This window comes from Carassius gibelio, chromosome A11 (genome assembly GCF_023724105.1).
Source record: "Carassius gibelio isolate Cgi1373 ecotype wild population from Czech Republic chromosome A11, carGib1.2-hapl.c, whole genome shotgun sequence".
NCBI classification, from domain to species: domain Eukaryota; kingdom Metazoa; phylum Chordata; class Actinopteri; order Cypriniformes; family Cyprinidae; genus Carassius; species Carassius gibelio.
In genome coordinates, this window is record NC_068381.1 from 11,817,715 (window position 1) to 11,840,884 (window position 23,170).

The window sequence follows — 23,170 nt, forward strand, 5'->3', positions numbered from 1 at the left end:
GAACAGATAAAAGCAGTTCTTTCATAATACATTATTCTGTGCATTGAAATCTTACTGTTCATGGGTTAAAAGCATCTGCCAAATGCATAAATGTAAAAGTAAAGTGGCTGAAGCTTGTGTAACCACAATAACTCTGCTTGAAATTCTGCTTGTTTCTGTATATCAGACTTGTCCATATGTTATTGGAAATCAGTAATGGAAGTGTCTTGAGAGGGCAGTCCCCATGCTGAGGGATAATTGAGTTCTTCCTCTAATCGCACCTCTAATCTCTCACCATCTCAGGCCTTTGCCGTAATGGGCCTCCCATCGAGTTAAATCTGTTAAACTGACAGTAGGTTCACACATAAATGGCTCAATCTGCTTGTAGGAAGAGGCAGTTAGATACCCTTTGGCATTTCCAGCTTTTTGCATTTGTCTTTGTCATGATTTTTGATCTCATGACGAAGGAAAAAAAAAGTTTATTTATCAGTCTTTCTTTCTATGGTTTATCCATTGTCTCTCCTCCGTTAAATGCTGTTTTTACACTGGCTTTAGACCAGACTGACATATTTTCATTATTGACTCGCTCCAAAATTGTTTACAGTTTGTGGCAATAAGAAAGATGTAGCGTTTGAGAAACTAGTATTGACAATGCGTGAAACAATGATTTGACTGCATGTGTCCAGGTTGCCTGGTAGAATTTTCAGGCTGTTGCATTTTATTACCCTTTTTTCTTTTTCTTTTTCTTTTTTAGGGGAGCAGCCAGGCTCAAATAGTCATCTGTTGCTGTCATGTATGCAGAGACAATAATGTGAATTTTATTAAATAAGATTTTCCTGATGATAAATCCTGAAATAGCTTGATGCATTGAATGTAAGTCATATACCGCAGTCACACAGGAGAAATGACAGATCATTGTGTTCACTTATTATAAAGTAATTATGGCCAGACTGTTTAAATAACTGGATGATTTTAAAGGAAGCGATGGTCACTTTTGTAGCAGTGATGTGTTCACAGCTGTCTAACTGCTCATTGTTTTGTCAATATTGTGTGTGTTCATTGCTCTGAGCTCTTCTTCCAGACTGACTTCCTTTCCTTTTTCAATACAAGTCATTGACAAAATCTGTCTGTCCAGTGATGTGAAACAGCAATTGAAGAGGTCTGGGATTTCTAACCATGCTGCTGCAGAAAGTGAGCACACCTTTCACTTAAAGGTACCAAACGTTTGGGATCAGTATCCTCATTTATGTGGTAAAAAATAAAGAAACAAAAAATAACTATCTTGTGAAATATTACGTTTAAATTATTTATTATATATTAACTTTTTTTCTATCTTCATATATGGTGAAATGTTCAGCAGCCGTTATTCCAGTCAGAGCCTGATATAATATTTGATGCTCAGAATTTGTTTTATTTTTATTTTTTTTACTATTATCAATTCTGAAAACAGTTTAATATTTTTGTGGAAACCATAAAACATTTTTGTTCCAGGATTCTTTGATTAATAGAAAGTCAAAAAGAACAGTGTTTATTCGAAATGGAAATCTTCCCATTCAATAATAAATTTTAAAAGAATTGTTGATTCAAAAATTATTTTTAATCTGTTTTTTTTAAAACTTGTGTTATTTTTTCCCAGCCTGTATCACTTTCCTCCATATGTTAACAAATTATTTGGTGTTTCATTTGGTGTTTTGTTGGTAAATAACAGCTGATTTGGAACATCTGATTTGGAACAATATTCGATTGAGTTAATAAGGACCAAATATATATATATTTGTTTCTTTTCTTTTTTTTTTGCATCAATTGTTCCTTTAATATGGATGAACTGAAATGCAGAGCTAAATGCAGTGTTATTAAATGCAGTGTTATTGTAGATGTGGGGACCTCTCACATGAATATACGTGCACACACTCTCATGCCCCACCTAAAACAGCCCAGTTTTACTCCATTAACCAGTGTCACTTCCCATTTCTGGGCTCTTGCTCCCACGTTCCATATTCTATTATCTTACTCGCACGGTCTGCCTTCCTTCCCCTTACAGGGAAATCGATAGCCACACTAAATAGATTTCACAATCAATTTTCTATCATCGTTCCACAAAACTGCTTCCTGGCTTTGAAAATGGGAATACTTTAAAGGAAAGTAAAAAGAGAGCAACAAGCTGGTCTTGTCTTTAACGGCTGAGGTTAGGGTGTATGTAGCATGAACTGCATTTTTACTGTATGTAGCATGAACTGCATCAAAAAAAAGTTTGTGAATGTTGTGTGTACTATTGCAAGAAGTATTGTTATGAGCAAGTTTGCAGTTACATCAGGTATTGTATACACTACTGCTTAAAAGTTTTTGTTTTTTATAAATGCTGTTCTTTTCAACTTTATCAAATAAAATAATAATAATCATAAGTACACAATAATATTAAGCAACGCAACTGTTTTCAACAAAGACTATATTATTATGATAAGAATGATTTCTGAATGATCATGTGACACTGAAGTCTGGAATAATGGCTGCTGAAAATTCAGCTGTGCATCACAGGAATAATTTACATTGTAAAATAGAAATTGGAAACTGTTCTTTTTATTTGAGTAATATTAAGGTTTTACTGAAATTTTTATCACATAAATGTAGTCTTGAGTCAACACAAAATTCTTCTTGCCAACTCCAGGCAGTAGGCTACCTATCATGTGTACTTGTGTTTCCTTGAGTTCATGGAGGCAACAGGTTTATGGTCCAACGTCTGTGCCTTCTAACTGAATGGTTTCCAGTTGATTAGTTTAAATGTTTATAAGATGTTCCATCCATGACTGTATTTGAAGATACCACAGACTAAATTAATTTTTTATTTGATTTTTTTAAACGGGACATGACATTTAAGTGTCCATATTTTGCAATTTTTAAAGTAGCTAATGCTGTTTTATGAGTCGCTTAAAAAAGGTTTACATGCATGCAAGGTCAAAAAACAGGTTAGTTGTCTCAGAAAATACATTTTATTTTACCTAAATTCTAAATGATTCGTGTGAAGCAGTTCAAAGAATCAGTCTACTTAAACCCTCTTTTCTGTGAGCCCTCACTGCTGTGATTGGTCAGATAGTGTAGTCCTTTTGATTGGTCCAGATGGCTCTGGATTGGTCTATTGCACACAGCGCGTGTCGGGCAATAAACGTCCATTTGCATGAAGGGATGGCCCTGGAGATTTATCAATACATAGAAAAGATGGTATGGATTATACCTTACCAATTTGAGCAAGAGTGATGATGAAGTGTTTGTCTGGTTGATTGAAGAGACTGATTCACAAGCACGACTGGAGCAGGAGGTTTCTCAGTGGTAAGTGTCAAGTGTTGACAAGTTTCTGGTAATTATGGGATCTGATAAAACAAATCTTCTCACAGCGTAGTTTACAGCGTTTTCACGGTTTTCTCAAAATAAAGTTAACCATACAGAGTTGACCGTGTTTGTGGGCAGGCAAGTTGGTGATGTAAAACGTGTGCTGACCTTATGCAAATGTTACTTCGTGACGTGGAGCCGTAACACAAAAATATTTGAATTCCTGACGACTCATGTAAGGCAACTGAGAGCCGACTCCTTTTTTTTTATTTTTTTTTTTTTTTATTTTGCTGTTATTGTCATGTTGAAAGAACTTTGAAATATTTTTCTCATTGCAAGCCACTTTGTCTGTGCAGAGACTGATGGGACAGTCATTTTCAGGCTGTGCTTTGATGGTGCTTCCTCATCATAATTATTATACCAGCAGTGCCCACTATGATGTTTTTGTGCAGAATGTTCAATTTATAAAGCAGCCATGTCCTCAAAAAGGCTTTTTTCATCAATGTATACATGTAAGCTTGTGCATTACAGGGACTATATATTTCTCTTTGTCATTGTGGGATTTTTAATTCCGTAAAATCAAGTCTAGCTAAAATGTTTTTGCAAGGCACTTATAAATCTGTTTGACATTTCCCTTTTCAAGTTTTTAATGGTAATGATTGAGCCAATAATAGTCACATGTCATATTATATCAGCTGACACGTTCACAATTTAATAGAGAAATATGTGTTTTGATTTAGACTGAAACCAAATAAATGATTCTCAAGCATGAGATATGAATTCATTATTCAGCAAACCTACCATTTATGCACTTTGACTACCGATGCTACAGTAGTGTTGTTGAGCTTGCTTGTTTGTCAAATTTCTTTGATCTTGCACTGTAAAAATTATATATTTTTTCTTCCCCTCCATTTCACTTCAAAGTTACGGTTCAGTGGTGCATTGAGCCTAAATGTTTGCCATTTCCAGGCTTGATAGATTCAAAAGGGTCCACTTGATTGTAAAGGACGGCATTAAGTGTTATGAAACAGCACCCAGTCGTCCCACTTTCAATATTCCTTAAAATAACTGTAATGTTCAATTATAGTCATTCACAATTATGTATGATTTTTGTGGAGAAGCATAATGTTATTATGTTGCCTGCGAATCACTGCCCCCTGCCAAACATGTGTCTATTTTTTTTTTCTCTTCAGGTATCCTGTTTTTAGACAACAGGCTCTTTGCGGTAATTGTGAAGTACATGAGAGCACTGTTGGGGGAGTACTGGAGAATATAGCAGTTGCTGCTGAGAGGAAGAGCATCACCAGCCTGAGGCTCTTTTCTCAGCGAATATAAGAAGCCGAGGGCTGTTTTGCAAGCCTCTAGAAGCTGGAGTAATTCGTTTTGGTGATTCCATTTCTAAAGAATGAATATTTATTCTCATTATAATTGGAGGATATGTTGATCCAGTTAACTCTAAGGCAATTCTATGAAATTATGCCAGGAGCATTATGGACCAGTATATCTTTAGGGCTCCATGAAACCTAGTGACACCATGATATGTATCTCAAGACCCTGATTTAGAAAGAGCCTGTATTAAAGGTTAGGTCCTGTAATTAAATGTAAAATTATGTGTCTCGTATCAAATCAATATGAGATGACAACAAGCTGAATCAGCTTAAGTATTTTGTACTGTTTTTAATGCTAATAATTTTTAATGAAATCAATTTCATAAGAAGTTAGCGAAGCTTATCTTGGTGTCTTTGTTTCCATTGCGAAGATTGAGTCTCCAGGGGCCGGTAGCATAAAAGGTTAGTCTTAATAGTTAGTTAACTATTGTTCAGTTGAAGAAAGAATTTGGAGGTTTAGAATAACCTTGGGTAAATTATGACAGAATTTTCATTTTTGGGTGAACCATACCTTTAAAGTGACAGGCACATATGTGCTTCTAAAGGCAAAACCCTATTGATTTTATTAAAATCGCGATAGTCTGTTAGAGCTTGGTAGACACAATTATTATATGTTTAGTCATTATTAGACAGATTAGACCCTTTTTATAAATGTATCATTTATATTAATCATAAATATACACATCATAAATAAGCATATACAATTTGATGTTGTGAATGGGTGTCCCTTATTTTGGCTATATATTGCTTTAGACCGACTGAAAACAAACTTGTAAAGTGCATGTGAACAAACTGACCTGCAATTGATCAAACCTTGATATCTGTCAAAAATGTTTTAATAATAGCTAAAAATAGAATTTAACACAGAGTCATCTCAATTATTTCAGAAAGTGGTATATTGAATAGGAAATTCAGATTGCCTTATGTACAGCTTTGGGGTGGGGAAAAGACCAATGAGCAACAAATGGATAATGAAAGAAAACCAATTTGAGGACAAGAAGTCAAGTTAGAGAGAGTCAACACGAGGGCACATCAACCACAAACTAAAAAAAAAAAAAAAAAAATCTAAGCAAACAAATAACCTGTAAAAAAAAAGAAAAGAAATCCCCATATTTGAGAATATAAGATAACAGTTCATAATCTCCAATGCTGCTTTATTTCCTTTCACAAGTAAAAGAGGAGCACACTGGGTATGTCACTCATTAGTGTAGCTGTCCAGCAGTCAGAACAGAGCTCATATGATGTGCACTGAATAGTCACCTGACACCCTAAACTGCATTTTTTTTCCCTTGGAAAAAGATAGAGTTGGCACTATCTTTCCATGTAGTGTGGTGTCCCATTAGCAGCCCGACACAAGAGATGGGATCTCTTACGTGCTTGCTTTGTACAAAAAGTGTGCATGTAGACGTGAATCTCTTTCCTGTCACTAAATGGTTGCCTTCATTGCTGGAAAGTATGGTATCATGGAGCTGTTCCACATGCTTTCTCTATGACTCTCTCTTCTTGTTTACATTGTCTGAACAAAGAGGCCAACACGAATGTCTAGGCAGTATGTCAATCAAAACTAGAAAGTCTGTTCACTTTAGTTGTTTTTCTAAGTAAAGGTCTTTCATATTTCAGGAGTGAGGGGACCAAATTGCTCATCCAACTCTGAGCATTTTAGGTCATAAGTTGTATCAGATGTATCGATCAGTCCATTTTTGAGGGGGAAAAACAATTGTCTTTATATGCTCAAAAAAATATATATAAAAAAAATTCAGAGATGGTCTTAACTTCTTAGAATTCTCTTGGGGTCCTTATACAAAGCACAATTTAACACACTTTTAAAGAGACAACATTAGTTATACAACATTTAAGATACCTCCCTTTATATCAGATCTTTCCGTAATGCCTGCTTTGAGATAGTTTCATTTTTCACCACAAAATGAAAAGTATATTGTTGTTATCAGCTTGCAGAACGCCTTTCAAAAGACTGAAATTCTGTATTCTTTAGTTTTTAGAGGCTTCCTTGCTATTTGTGTTCTTTGCTTTCCTGTGTCAATCCAGTCTTTTCTTCAGTATTAAAATAGTTAAGTGCTTATCTTTCTACAACCATTTGGGTGGTGACACAGACTCATAAAGTTGGGAGGTTGTATTTAAACAAACTCTATATGAACGGTTATTTATGATTGGCAGCACAGCTTTAGTGTCCTAGGTTGATATACAGTATGTGAATATATGAACAAATGCTTTAATATACATATGTGTTCTATCTTTTATTGTTACAAAATAAATACAAATATTCTTTCTTTTTTGTTTTGATTTTATACTATACTTTGAAATTGTATCGCTGTTATTTTAAGCGGTCTGCCACTTAAATGTCTAGTATTGTGTGTCTCAGACATTCAGTAGTTTTGACTGTCAGATCAGTAAAGTGAGTTTTGTGAAACTTGTACTCCAGAGATTTTTTTTTTTTTTTTGGTCCATCCTTCTTTAACTCTTTATTCTGCTCAGCATGCCTCTTTTGTTAGCCCCCGAGCATCTTGTCTCAGTGAAGTATTTCTGAGATCTTTCCCTCTGCTGTCGGATAGGATTTTATTTGGATCCTGCTGATTCAGGTACTTTACTAGTATTGGAGGAGCCATGAAAGCCTTTGCCTCCTGGGTCAGAATGGTGATGTGGGGTTTTTCAAGCTCCAGAATGTGGTCTTTCCAACCAAGTGAGGCTCCCCGATTACTTGCTCTGGCTGCAAAAAAAAGGAGCAGAGCAGAAACTACCAACAGTACAGCTGGGGTCAGGTCTGGTAGAGGATCTGGCATGGTCACCTTCTTGGTTCTTAGATGGACACATGAGGTGACATTAGGCCCCATGTGTAGACAAACTTTGTAATGAGTGCCAGGTTGCAGATGGGTTAGGTTGAATCTCCTGGTGCCAGCTAGAATTCTAGTGGTATGTCTATGATGGTCTTCCAGACTGCCATTGGCCACCCATGATAAATGGGTGGTAGGGATGTTATGGCTTGCTTGCCAGGTTAGTAAGGCATACCTTTCTTTGACATCCTGAACTTCAAAGCTGTCCTCTGTCTTTTTGTATGTATTTGTATGAACCAGGTCACCTCCCTCCACATGTAGAGTCAAGCTTCTAGTATCAGCTCCCACTAGGTTCTGCGCAACACAAGTGTAGAAACCGGCCTCTTCAGCAGTGACTCCCAATATCTCTAATGTGCCTTCTGTGAGAACCTGATAACGCCCATAGCTGCTGGATGGAGTCAATCTCACACCTTGGGGAATGACCCAGTAGATACTTGGCTCTGGCTCTGCCATTGCTCGACAGTGCAAAGCTATGTTGTCTCCATGTTTGACTTCAATGTAAGAGGGAAATGTGCTTGGGGCAATCAAGGGCAGGCAGCTGTCTGTCATCTCTCTGAATGAGACTTCTTTAACTTGTCTGGCTTTCAGCTCAGGAGGCTCAGAGCAGAATGTGTATTGAGGCTCAATAAAACGGACTGGCTTGTCATTGTCGGCTCCCACCCAGCGGATCAGGCAGTCACAGTGAATAGGATTGGTGTGCAAGCTGATTTCTTGAAGGCTGGGCAACGACCTAACTGTTTGGCTATGCAGCGCACTCAAAGCATTACTGTTCAGCATTAGACTTTCCATACTCAACAACTTTTGGAATGCCTGAGGGTGGATATATGAGAGCCGAGGATTGTTTGTGATCTCCAGTTTGGTCAGTTCAGGCAAGTTTTCCATTGCTGAATGCTCAATAGAGATCAGCTCTTCCATGTTGTTTAAGCCAAGCTCTTTCAGGTGAAGCATATTTTGAAAGTCTCCCCTCTGTACTAGCTGAATGGGATTCTTGTTCAAGTCAAGGAACTTTAGACCTGGCAACTTTTGCAATGCCTCTTTTGGAACTTTTATTAGTTGATTATCATAAAAGCTAATGCTTTCCAAATTTTGAAGCCCCTCTAGCGCTCGTGCTGAGATCTCACGTAAGCCCATGCCTGCCAGGACAAGACTGCGCAAAGAGCTCAGTGGTTTAAAATTTAGGTCCTGAATAGTGTCCACAGAGTTTCCGCCAATCATGAGAACCTCTAATTGTGGCAAAGCATGGAACCAACGCCGGTCAATTACAACCAATCGATTAGAGTTGAGATGAAGCCTTAGAAGTTTATCCAGACCCTTGAAGGCCCCAGGGGAGATGCTTCGAAGCCTGTTGTGATTGAGGTACAACTCCTGCAAGCTAGGGAGACCAAAGAAAGCTGCTTCTGGGAGGTGTCTCAGCTGGTTTTCCTCCATGTGTAAGCTGAGAAGAGCTGGCAAGTCAGTTATCCTCAGGTTATGGGTACTGGTAAAGCTGTTATGGGAGAGATCCAGCTCTGTCAGATTGATAAGACCCTGGAGTTCACTCTGGTCCAAAGAACTGATGAGGTTACTTTGCAGCCGGAGGGCTTGTGTCTCTTGAGGGAGGGAAGTGGGCAGCTTGATAAGTAACAGGTCATTACAGTCTACTGTAGGAGCCTCTCTGTACACAGACTGTGGAGAGTACCAGGGCTTAATTTGGCAGACACACTGGTAAGGGCAGGGCACTCTCCAGGGCATTGATTGAATGACAAGGGAGCTTCCAACTCCAAGTAGCAGATGTGTGTGCAGAAGAAATATTGCAATCTGTCCCATTTTCATAATTAAACTAATATGATTTAATGCAGATTACATGTGACAGGAGAACCAAGAGTTCAGTTGATTTTTTTCTAAATAAATAGTTTCAAAGATGAAGCATGCTCAGTTTCTTCATATCCTGTCTTGTGAAGTAGTCACATGAGTATATCAAAATCCCTTTTCTCCTTCAGATGGATGTAATCACTCCAGTCTCACTCCATTGATCTTACATCCTTGCACAGTAGAGTAGGTTTTAGGATTGGTTTAGGGGCATACCTGGAAAATAAAATAAAATAAGACAATTAGTCACAGCAGAGATTACCCAAGAATTATAGCATGAAAATTCTTTTAGTTAGACCAACACATACTATACGACTGTTGTTGCTTCATTTAACTTTCTCTTTGTTTGTAACAACTTTGTTCACAATTGTCCTTTTTTAATAACCAAAAAAAAAAAAAAAAAAAAAACACTTTGCATGCTTCTCAGCTTGTATATTTCTCTAGTAAAGTACTAAATTCATTCTGGGACATTCCAGTTTAATTTCTCTTCATGTCTCATGGATTTGTGGAAAATGACTACTGTGACAATACGAGAGTAATACATGCTGAAATTTTGTGAGTCTAATTTATGGCTTAGGATTTAGATCTGCAAATAATCAGGGCCCATGGTATTATTCATATGCTGGAGGCTTGTAAGGAATGGGGGAAAAATGTCATGTTTTTGGCTAAATTCACAAAATGCAGACTCAAAGGGGACATAAAAATCCATTAAAGGGGTCATATGATTTGATAAAAAAATGTCCTTTCTCTTTGGAGTGTTACAAGCTCTTGGTGCATAAAGAAGTTCTGTAAAGTTGCAAAGACTAAATCCTCAAATCTTCTTTATACAAGTTAATACTTGTCCACGCCCTCCCAAACGCCTCATTTAAATGCATAAATTAACACGTCTATGTCACTGTGTGGGAAGATTTCCAAACAAGTCCGCCAGCCATTCCTCATAGCATTTTTGAAACAACTTCCTATCCTTGTAAGTTATAACTAGCCTGAGACTTCCCTTGCAAATCAATGACATGAAGCTATAACAGCAAATGAGCCACTTTATGCAATACATCCAACTAACATTAACACTGCAATGCAGTGCATAAAAACATTATAAACATTTAGACAGTATAAGTCATTGTGATCAGTAATTATGTCCCCACTGGATGCAAAAAGAAAACATCTAATTTGTAATAGTTTTTATTGGTTTTGCCGGGAGACGGCATCTGAGTATGTTAAGGGACGTAACATTTCCGTCACACGCTTGAGGTATTCAACCAATCTCATTGCAATGGATAGTTGGCCAATCAGCATACACCAAATATGTAACATTATGTTCTTTTTAGCAATGTCCAATGACCCCTTTAAAGGGAGTAAACTCTGACTGTTGTCTAACCTACTTTGTTTAAACTTTTTGACATGGTGTGTAGAGAAAAACTTTCAACTTGTATTTAGAGCTTCTATACTTTTGGAAAGGAGTTGAAACCTTTTTTTTATAGTTAACTTTCAGAATACCAGTTTGGGAGTCAGTGCAATATTATTATTGCACATTAAATAGCAATACTTCATCATCTGGTTTAGTTCTTGTTATTAGTAATCTTACCAATAGGCAATTTTTTTTTTTATAATAAAAACTTTTTTGGAGTTGGGTACATGATATGACATTACATATATCTAGACAACAAAAAATAATATTCGATTATTTTCTAGAGATAATTTTTGTCCCTTAACAGCACCTTATACACAGTAGCCATGCAATACTTGTGTTTCATTTAGACACCACATGGATACTTGCTCTGATTGTAGCATCCACCTTATCTCAAAGCTTTGCCACAGTAATCCATCCTTCTCCTAAATCGTCAAATTAGTTCTAATGTTCTCTCTGTCTCTCTTTTGTCCCCCAGGGATCTACCTGCCGGTCCAGAGACTGTGCTTCCTCTTTGCTCTCTTTCAAAGGTGCACACTGGAATGGAGGGACAAAAGAATGATCCTTAGCTATCAACAGGCCCATGTGAGCACAGTTCTGAGCTCTCCCCTGCCAGCCATCAGCATGTGCACTTCACCTTCAAGGTCATTTACAAAGTGTCAGCTTCACAAGCAGAAGCTTGGCCCTCATGGTGCACTGTTACTTGGCCCAGCTGGTGCTGGGATGTGTTGCGTACCATTCTCTGTCTGTGTCATAATGAGTTGTGAGGGTGTCTTGAATGCCCCTAATGTGAGGTGAATTGAGATGTTTGGATGTGGGCTGCTCGCTTGTGCATGCTGAATAATGCATTTGCAGAGTTCACCAACTAATCTTCCTTCTCACTGCTTTTCGCTTTCACTTTATCTAGAAAGAAGTAGTGCAGGAGGCCAATGATGAGCACCTTCATTTACCTCCAGAAGGAAACCGCTGTTGTGGTGCCATGCAACAGGTGGTGTAATCTTGCAGGTACTATTTTATGTCTCCAAATAAATTTGTTTTCACCTTTTAGTTGCCATTAGGGCTGAGTATCAATAGTTTTCTTTATTCAGTGCAATCCGGTGCCACAAATTCTTTAATTCTGATTAATTCTGGAATTTTTCTGAATTAGTCTGTATTTTGCTCATAGAGTATATCAAAATACCTGATTCCGTAACTGCTTTAAAGGATTTAGATGGAGTTCATCATTATTCCTGTAATGATTCATAAAAAAGGACTGGCTCAGAAGAATGATTTGTTTGTGACTATAGTGGTTGTAGTTATATGCTGTATGTTTTAGATTTTATTAAAAAGAACCAGTCTGAAAGTCATTTGTTCATGAATTGTACTACAGCAGCGATTGAATGGTGAACTACAAAAATGGCGAATGTGTTTCTGCTGACTCCTCTTTAAGGATTTCCAGTCAGATTCTGTGATGTTTGATGCAGCCTGCACAAATGAGAATGGATCTGACACATGTCACTCTGAAAGCTTCCTGTTAATAATAATTTTCTTTTGTTGACCTTAACAATTGTTTATGCAAGCTACTATTTTCTCTCCATGGCAACAAAGAATATAATGGCAAGACATGCTGAAAGACATATTTTGACACCAGCCTGTGATTTGACTCATGAAACATAGAATCCTGTCACTATCCTGACAAATGCATCTCTACAAAAGCTTTTTTCCTGTCAGGTTCTTTTAAAATCAAAATAAAACAATGTTTTGTTTTGGTTTGATCAAAATGTATGTTCTTGATTTGCTTTACAGATTGCAGGGATTAACTGAATATGCTGCTGTCAGTTTCCTTATGGGCCCAATGTTCATTCATGGCATGATAGCTGATCAGGAAGTGTACGAGCCACCACTGGCTGCATGCTGATGCCTGGATCTCTGTGCAAATGCTCCTCCTGTCCTCTCCTTCTACGACTCATTTCAGAGCTTAATGGTGAGTGAAAAAAAAGAAGGTCTGTTTACACGCTAGCAGTAATGCAGATTTGCCAGGCTCTATGAATAATTATTTGCGGTTGCACACACCTGCACACACCTGATTTTCCAGTCCTCAAAGGTTGATTTGCACATTGCATTAACGGCTGTTTTAGGTCAACCAGTATTTATGTTTGTTTATTCTGCGCCAAAGAATTAACTTCACACCTACATTATTTATTTAATTCCTTCGCTTTTGCATGCTTTTATCTTATTATAATCTAGTACATTGTCCTTAACATAAAAAAAAAAAATAATAATAATAAGTTCGTCCTTTGTATCATCATGATTTTGTTCGACATTTTTCTTTGGGAAAAAAAGTGTATGCTGATTCATATTTAATCAATGGACTGAAATGACTGGCAGTATTCATCATTTATGAAGCATGCTTCAGGTTTTGAAATAAAAGGGAATATCTGAATCAATATAGAATCCATGAATTGTTATGGATTTTTAATGAAAGGATGTAAATGGATCTTTTACCTGAATACAGAACACACTATAATGAAGACTGGATATCCTGTCACGTGCCGAATGGACCCGAAAGTCTGAATTAATTTGAAAAGACTTAAAAATAATACTTTACCACAAACTTCTGACCCTCGGATGTCCCTTTGGACACACAAGTCTCTCTTATACTTTATTTATTACAATTGCACATGCAATTACATTAAACAGAACATACAAAACCGAATCTGCAAACAAATATGGTGCAATGCAATGACTTTTGTACAGTTGTGTGTAAGTCTGGCTTAAATGTCCAAATCATTTTGAGGTCTCCAAACATCAACTGCTGTTACATTGATTTACATTGCAGTGGTAGTCACTGTTGTTTAGCACTTCTGTTCTGTAGATATCTTTAAAAAAAGTAGTTTGTCCTCTTGTGTTTTTTTCTGCAAGTGTGTGTGTGCAACACTGGAATTCAGTGGCAGGACAGGTCTCCCTCTGCTTTCACCTGCACTGACCTTGCCAGCCTATTTTCTGCCAACTCTAATATCAAGCTCAGACAGCACAACCTGACTCTACTAACCACACATACTGTGCCCTCTGCTTTTTAAAACTTTTGTTTGACCCCTTTTGCTTCCAGTGACCCTCACTATATCTGGAGTCCATCAGCAGCTCATTTAAAAAAAAGATGTAAGGGCACAGACATGCTGGTTATGACATCACAAAATTACATCATAGTCTTAACCTTGAATGCTTGAATCTGATTGGCTGCCGTACGTTCTAAGGTGTGCAGTTATTTTCAGGGAAATGCACAGCAAAAGTATTTTCAGGCAGGTATTTACCGCATTACATGTCCATATCACTTCACCATTTCAGATTTCAGTTATTTCAAATGTCCTAACAGCCTAATTTAACCAAAGACCACAACAGCACTGACCAAGCTAACAAATATAGTAAACAATAGGAAAAAAAAACAAGATTGTTCACATATTTTTGCTACAAAATTACATTTTATGTACAGAAAGCGCATGCTATTTCTCTTTACAGACGCAGACACATACAATACAAACACTTGCACACACGGAAACACACGCATGGTAAGCGCTTTTCTGCTGATTTTATCTGTAAAATTCTTTATCAACTTAAAAGCTACATAACATTTCTCACAAGCAAGGTAACAGCAGCGTTGTTAGTGTAGAAAATGAACTTAAAGTTTCACTATTAGTATAGAAGCTGCCGCCGTTGCCAATTATTCTTACATATATAAATTAGGTGAAGCATATGTAATCTAGATGATCTTTTACTGTTTTTAAAGAGTGATTTATTGATCTGAAACACATTATACATGCATACATTCTTAGACCTAGCAGTGGATAAATGCTGATGTTAGTTTATTTGTAACATTTTAGTTTTGACTAAGTTCGCTCTAATATAAAAAAATGCAGCTGTACACGTTTGTGTACTTTTTTATTTTTATTTATTTTTTGGTCAGAGGGAAATGCAAAAGATAGATTAGGCTCTGACAGCTATGTGCTCGATAGAAAATGTTACTGCTGTTATTTTTCTCATCTACTGTAATACCAACCATAATGGCCACACAGTGTTAAAAATACTAAATTCCTGCACCATATCACCACTCATTTTAAGACACGCTGAAAAAGTGGAACCTGCTCCACAACCGGAGATGTTTGCTCCATTTTAGATGACGAAATCATAAATTAATGAAGTGGCGGGGACTAAACCTGCCATGGCAAAAGCGTTGTGGACTTTAAATATCATCTGCGGTACTGTCCTGTTCAAAAGTAACCAGATTTTGAATATGATCCAAAGCTACTGCTTTTCGAGCATGTTTGTGTTTGTTTGGTTGCAAGTAATCCTTATTTGTCCCACTCTTTGCAAGAGTTGTTTGTTTTCTAGGTACATGCACACAAACACATAACTTATGCATATTCATGCTTGGTTTATGCCAAAAAGTGAGATCCACACCTGGTTTCACTAACCCTTGAGACAAAGAAGAAAGCCTTTGAATAATAACAAGGTGAACAACACCTGAAGCTGCAACCACTCAAGTTAATTAGAATATTCCTGTTTCTTCTCAGAAAAGGCAGATACAAAGCATTAAGATGGGCCCTTGAGCGTGCCAGCTTTGAATTTACCCAAGGCTATGCACATCGGCTGCTGCCTCATAAACATCCACTTGGTGTTGTGGTGACTCAAAGCCCGGCTAATCCACCATTGCCACAGATGGAATCTGATTGGGGATTTTCATCCTGTTATCTTTGCCTTTTATCCTCGTGAGTCTACCTTACCAAGACTGTGGGCAATTCCTCCAGAGGGATGAAAGGATAAGCACTGTTGTATTATCATGACTTCAGACAAACTTCACAGCCTGAAAGGGTCGTCACTGCCTTTATAAAAAAAACAAAAAAACTTTCTGATTAGCCCCCAAGCCCACCTGCTTTTGAAGCTAAATGAGTTGGCATTTCTATTTATTTTTTTCTATGTGCTACATTACATGGACGTCTTTGACCATGACGCATTTGTTCTGTTGCAGCTGTTTTTCGAACGCAGGAGCTTGTCCTGTGTGAATGACCCCTAATAGTGTTTCATAAGCCTCTTTGTGCAATTATAATGCACCTGATGGAACATGATGGAGTTATTTAGAGAGTGAATTAAAGATTTGTCCTTAAAAGCTTGAAAGAATTGCACACATTTTATATCTGACAGTCACACTTTATCAATTAAAATCAACTGACAGAGCTTTATATTACCTCTATGTCCATCCCATTGATTTTTTTATGAAGCAGTTTTATATGCTAGATAGGTTCAAACTAGATGAACAAGAATTATTCCATCCTTATGACAGCATCCCCCCGTCTGTGTCTCAGGAGAGTGTCATCTATTCTCATTCACCTTCCTGAGGAATATTGAACTTTGTAATAATTAGATGAGTACTGCAGCAGTGACTTCATAGCAGCTTTTTTTTTCAGAGTGGGACAAGAAGCTGTTGACCCTTTACAGAGTAAAAGAATGTGTCATCTACACCAGCCATTTGTGTTTTGTGTGTTTAAATAAGCCTTTAAAAAAGTCTCTCTCTCGTTACCCTCTGCAGAGCCACCATCATTTATTTCTTGGAAGGAGCTATCGCAGTGCTCGCTGCAGAGTTGCCATGGAGATCTGCCTCCGTGTTTCACAAGGTCAGTGTGAAAGTTGAAGGAGCTCTGCATAACAGGTTTGCTCCTTCACACAGCTGGCAAAAAACAAAACCTTTTGAACAGATAGGCACATTGGTAGCACTTTATTTTACAGTCCTGTTCCTTATGTACATACAATGTACTTATTATAGTAGTTACAATAACTATGTAATAACTAGTTACTAACCCTGAACCTACCCCTAAACCTAACCCTACCCCATGTAGTTACCTTGTATTACCAGAACTTTCTTAGATAAATACACTGTAAGTACACTATAAGTACATGTAAGTACACGTACTGTAAAATAAAGTGCAACTGGCACATTTATGAATTGGTAGCTGATTATGTCAGCCCATTATAAAATGCAATTTCCATTTGCTGTTACATTTAAATAAATAAATTAAATAAATTTATGCATTTAGCTGACGCTTTTATCCAAAGCAACTTACATTGCATTCAGACTAACAATTTTTACCTAACGTGTTCACGGGGAATTGAACCCACAACCTTGTGCTGCTTATGCAATGCTCTACCACTTGAGCCACAGGAACACATTTAAGTAGAGATTTATCTCCATAAACATTTTATGAAAAGTGAGTATTTGTTTGAAATAAAAATACGTTGTAACATTATAGATGTCTTTACTCGTCACCTTTGATCAATTTAATGAATTATATGTAATGACAATGCTCCTTTTGTTTGTTTGTTTTTTTCATTAATTTTTTAATTTCATTTTAAGTTAAACAGTAAACCAATTAAGCAGTAACCACACAATATATAATCTATCAGTAGCTCTATCCACATGTAGTTGTCTAACTCACTGAAACATTTAGATGTTCTGTGAAGGCCAGATTTTATGCTGTACTCCATGCTTAACAATGTGTGATGACAAAGAACTGACAACCTAAACAGCCATTATTCATCAGAGGAACCGTACTATCCAAGCATGAAAGAGGCAGAAAGCTTGGATGGTGATGAAGAATGACAGTAGGGCTTATCAAACACTCTCTGTGTTGTTGTTGTTTTTTTCTCTCCTTGCAACTGTTTTAGAACAAAAAGATTGCAGGTGAAAAGTGGACAATTTATTCTATTCAAAGTACTGTCACTTATTTAAAACTGATTTTTTTTTTTTTTTTTTCAATTTCAGGTTGGTGACAACAGGTTATATCTCTTCTCTTCTCATTTTAGTTCAAAGATACAAAACAAAGTATTTGTTTCCGTTACAAAAGAACTTTGGCCTGAGGTTTTTAATTAATGGGAAAGTCTTTCACACGTGGAATAAACAACAGCTCTCTTGTACTTCATCTTTTATATTTCAGGAAAGCCCTTCAGTAATTCCTGAATATTAAAAGCTCGTTCCTGATTAGCATTTGTATCTCTTGGTAATTTTGTATTTTATTTTACTTTTTTTTTAATGTTGATTACACTAACTGTTAACAAATGTGAATAGTGGCCGCCTGATGCACGGTATAATTCTGAAAATGTGTTAATGACTAATCTCATTTTTCTTTTCATTCAGTCAGTCTGTGGTGTTATTGAGAGACATACTGTATGAATATGCCAAAAAAGTGATATGTGTGTGTGTGTGTGTATAAAGGATAAATCAGGGGTTAAATTGAGCTGGAGCGAACAAGAACGATGTTCAATCCCCATTTAGTGGGTGTACTTGCTCAAAAAAAGCCACAAACCTTTCTTAAACATTATGCCTCTTGTTGGTGGAAGTCAGTTTTTCCATCACAGTAAAGTTGCAAAAAATGCCCCCATTTCTGAAAGACATCCACTGATTTGTAGTAGCAAGACAGTTGTGCTGCTTAAAGGAGTCATTTGATGCAATTTCAAGTGTTCCGTTCTCTTTGGAGTGTTACAAGCTGTTTGTGAATAGATAAGATCATTAAAGTTGCAAAGACTAAAGTCTCAAACCCAAAGAGATATTCTTTATTAAAGTTAAGACTCGTCCACGCCCTCCTAAAATGTCTTGTTTAAACACGCCCCCAACATATCTACGTCACTGTGTGTGTGTGCAATGCATTTAACGAAGGACTGTTTCCTGAACCTACAATGCCGGCTGATCTGACTGACAATCTGTAAGAATTTTTTCATATTTAAAGAATTTGCCACTGATGATTCAATCACCAGTTTTAAGCAGTGTAGAGTAGCACTTATTGATTGTATTTTCTCCTATCACAAATGCAGATAAATGGTTTTAGGTTTACGTTGCACGATATGGAACGCAAGTGTAAAGGCAAGGCACAGCAAGTTTATTTATATAGCACATTTCGTACACAATAGTAATTCAAAGTGCTTTACATAAAAGAAAGTAAAATAATAGTAAAGAAAAATAATAAGAAGAATAAAACAACCAATTTCAAAACTTTTAAAATTATGTATATTTTTTTTACTTATTTAAAATGAATTTAAAACAGTTAAATGATTTTACATAAAAAAAAAAAACAGTGAAAATATAGTGCAATCAGTGTGGACATTGCACAGTGATCATTCAAAAAATGCACAGCTAAACAGATGAGTTTTAAGTCTAGATTTAAATGTGACTAGTGTTTTAGCACATCTGATCTCTTCTGGAAGCTGATTCCAACTGCGGGTGGCATAGTAACTAAAGGCGGACTCCCCTTGTTTTGTGTGAACCCTTGGTATTTCTAACTGACTCGATCCTAGTGATCTATGTGGTCTATTAGGCTTATATTTAGTGAGCATATCTGCAATATATTTCGGTCCTAGGTCATTTAGTGACTTATATATGACTAAAAGTACTTTAAAATCAATCCTAAATGTAACTGGAAGCCAGTGTAAGGACCTGAGGACTGGTGTGATATTCTCAGATTTTCTGGTTCTAGTCAGAATCCTGGCAGCAGCGTTCTGGATGAGCTGCAGCTGTCTAATGGTCTTTTGGGAAGGCCGGTGAGGAGACCATTACAATAGTCCACCCTGCTGGAGATAAAGGCATGAACAAGTTTCTCCAAGTTTTGGCTGGAAACAAAACATCTAATTCTTGCAATGTTTTTTAAATGATAGTATGCTGATTTAGCTACTGCTTTGACATGACTACTGAAACTAAAGTCTGTCTCCAGAATCACACCAAGATTCCTGACTTGATTTTTAGTTGTTTGACCCCTAGAGTCAAGGTATGCATTCACCTTGAAAATTTCATCTTTGTTTCCAAATGCAATGACTTCAGTTTTTTCCTTGTTTAACTGAAAAAAGTTCTGGCACATCCAACTATTAATTTCATCAATGCATTGGCAGAGGGAATCAATGGGGCTGTTTGGAGATAAGGCTAAGTAAACCTGGGTATCATCAGCATAGATGTGGTAGGCAATTTGGTTCTTTCTCATTATTTGACTTCGTGGAAGCATATGCAAGCTAAACAAGAGCGGTGGAAGAATTGAGCCTTGTGGGACTCCGCATGTCATGGACGTCCACTTTGACTTATGGTCTCCTAGACTCACATAATAGCCTCTCCCTTCTAAGTATGACCTGAACCATTTAAGTACTATCCCAGATAGCCCAACCCAGTTTTCCAGTCTCTCTAGTAGTATGTTATGATCAACAGTGTCAAACGCAGCACTGAGATCTAGCAATACCAGCACCGATATTTTGCCAGAGTCAGAATTTAAGCGAATATCATTTATTATCTTAATGAGTGCTGTCTCTGTGCTGTGATGCGGTCGAAAACCAGATTGAAAATTGTCCAGGTATCCATTTGAATTTAAGTATTTGTTCAGCTGATTAAAAACTACCTTAAAAAGACAGTTTAAGTCATTATAATACATTTTTATGTCTCAACTGGATGCAACAAATGCCACATTTGAAATTGGTTTTATTGTTTTTGTCTTGTTGCACCGGGACACACGGCATCACAGTATTGTTAGGGGGCGTAACATTTCAGTCACACGCTTGAGGTATTCGGCCAATAACAACGCACTGGATAGCTGGCTAATCAGAGCATGCCTTGCTTTGTAAGAATCGACGTGTTTCAGTAAAGAAAGGCATAGACATAGAGGATGAACGATAATGTACAATATGTGGAAAATAATGGTTTTTTTTTTACCTTAAACCACATAAACACATTGCATTACACCAAATACAAAAAAAATATGTTATTTTTAGGAATGTCATATGATATTTTTGTAGATTGCAGAATGTAGAACATTAAGTTAAAAAAGGCTGCATTTTGTACCAGAATAATAGTAGCAATTAAAAGGGAAAAGATCTTTTAAATGGTAGTATATATGCTCTTGTCATAAGCCAGAATCATACATCAACACACATCATGTCAGCTTTAGTGATTTCACTTTTCATTTGTTGGTATTATGGTTCAAATTCCAAATCTCCATAATTTCTCTCTCTCTTTTTGTTTCACCAGGACAAAGGTTAAACCGTGAGAAAAGGATAAATCCATCTCCAGTGGAAAGAAGGGGACAAATGAAAAGAACACTTTGTGGCTGATGTGATCAAATGAGCAGCACAATTAAACAGTCATTACCACAACTCAACGTATGTGACACTTTCATTGCTTTAAGGACAACAGGAAGGGATCAGTCTGGGCTGTTTGCAGATCATTCAGAAAGAGAGCATATCCTCATGTTACCTCAAGCGTTCCTCTGAGATTAGCTATGTTGGTTAAGTCTTCCGTGCTGGTCCCCTGCTGGTGAGAGGATGACTCATGCTTAGAGTGACCTTCTGTCATAACGCCCTTAATAATATTGACAGAGGCTTGCTTACATTCATCTTCATTAGCACTTGGATTTAAGCATCGATGTCATTGTCCACTCCTGGGAGGCCTTTATTGCTATCTCTGCCTCTGTCTGCCCCAGTCGCAACATCTTTCATCCTCTTCCTGCCATTGCTAAGCTTAGAGGGAACTCAATCAGACTATCATCCGAGACATGTTTGCCAGCAGTCTGCCCTTTTACTTGTGAAAACTAGGGCAAAGAGGACAAAAACACTGATCTTGGAAGGTAATTGCTTAAAGGGATAGTTCACTTCAAAATTAAGATTTGTAATAATTTAATCATCCTCATATAGTCCCAAACCCTGGAAAACAAAATGAGAACTTGAGTGAATGGAAACTGGCTAAAAAAACAAAACAAAAAAACAAATTAATTTCATATGAAACATATATTTTTTTTCCCCTAGAATTATTCTGAAAAACTTTGATTTGGTTTCATAAACACCAAATTATCATATAAGAATGTTTTCTAAAGGATTGTGTGACACTGGTGGATATTCATCAGGAACAGATATTATTCATAATTTAAGTTTCAAAGAAGAAATAGTCATACAGCTTTGGACAGACCGTAAGTCAATTATAATAAAATTTTCAGTTAACTTTAATTAGCATTTTAAAGTCTGTGTGGCTTACTGTATGTGTTTACCTGCGTGTTTACATGGCTTGTTGCTTTATCAGTATTTGTATTCAAATCTGTGTATTGTAAACGCATATGTGATCATGGGCTGCACAGAAAGAGTCATCCGTCTCCTTAAGTCAGCGTGGGACCTACAGTCAGTGACCACATCCAGCAGTGACGTATCCCTATCAGCTTCAGAGAGGTCAGAACGAAGAGAAGGGGTATGGATTATCTTTATTTCACACTGGTAGACTCTCATCCTCTTTACCTACAGTCCGTTGCCTACTGCTGCTGTCACACCCAGAAAGATGAAACAGAAAGCCTGTCCTTTGGTGCTTAAAATGAGCTTTGTGTACATCCAGCAAATGTGCACACTTCTGCCAGCCACGCTAACATGAGCCTGCTGTGTTTAAACACAGCTTTCTGACAGCTTTCTTATGGCTGCTGGTTGTTATCATAGTTTTTTATTGTCTGTAACATTTTTTTTTTTCAATTAACACTTTTTATTAAAATGTTTAAGGTCCAATATTCGCTATTAACAAACCATTAACTATGATTTTTGCCTCAGTAAACTCCTAATTTGATGCTTATTAATAGTTAGTAAGGTAGTTTAGGTATAAAGTATGATTAGGGATGTAGAATGTGGTCATGCAGAATATCTTTACTAATAAAGGCCCCTTTAGAACAAGATCAGGCTGAAACAAAGTTAGTTTTGAGTTTGTTTCGGCAGTTCGAAATAGCTCACCAAAGTGAACTTTCAGGGGGAGTTCATTTTGGCTCCTAAACACCTTTGAGAAACCAATGGTCCATGGCGATCAAGCAATCGTTGGGTGTGTTCTGGAACTCCACCTTCTTTGACGTGCGTCTTTTTTTTTGGTTCCTTTCTCATTTAGTGGAGTTTAGGTGGCAGCAGAACAACATCTCCAACTCACAAGCAACATAAATACGCCATGTCGAATAGCTGAACTGAATAGCTCTCGCAGGGAGAGACTTTTAAAGATTCAGAGAAAGCATTTAATTCCTAGAAAGAAATTGCAACGAAGCTTGGGGCTGATGACTTGGAGTTATGCAAAAAGGAACGTAGCGAAACATCCAAGTTTTCCAAAGCCATGAAAAGAATGAAAGGAAAGCGTAAAGATATAAGGTAGCAAGTACCAAATAAATGTGTTTCAAATAAATGTTACACTATATTGCTGCTGCTGCTGCTGTTGTTCTTTCAATAAGCAAATTTAAAAGGTATACAATAAATGAAATGCCAAAAGAACATACGATAATAAACCTTTGTCTATCAAATCATGGCACCACATAAAATATAAAAAGGTTTCATAATTTATCCAGTTTAACAAAATAAACAAACACTAATAAAAT

The 23,170-nt window shown here is 37.0% G+C and overlaps 1 protein-coding gene across 1 annotated transcript in view; it reads right to left on the reverse strand.

Moving 5' to 3' along the window:
• Positions 1 to 5,503: 5,503 nt before the first annotated feature.
• The window catches only part of LOC128022364 (leucine-rich repeat neuronal protein 2-like), a 53,363-nt gene continuing 35,696 nt past the window's right edge, over positions 5,504 to 23,170 (reverse strand). Inside the window, exon 2 of the mRNA XM_052609833.1 lies at positions 5,504 to 9,604. Coding sequence (XP_052465793.1) covers positions 7,181 to 9,352 — 2,172 coding nt within the window. The 5' untranslated portion in view covers positions 9,353 to 9,604 and the 3' untranslated portion in view covers positions 5,504 to 7,180. The remainder of the gene's footprint in view (positions 9,605 to 23,170) is intronic.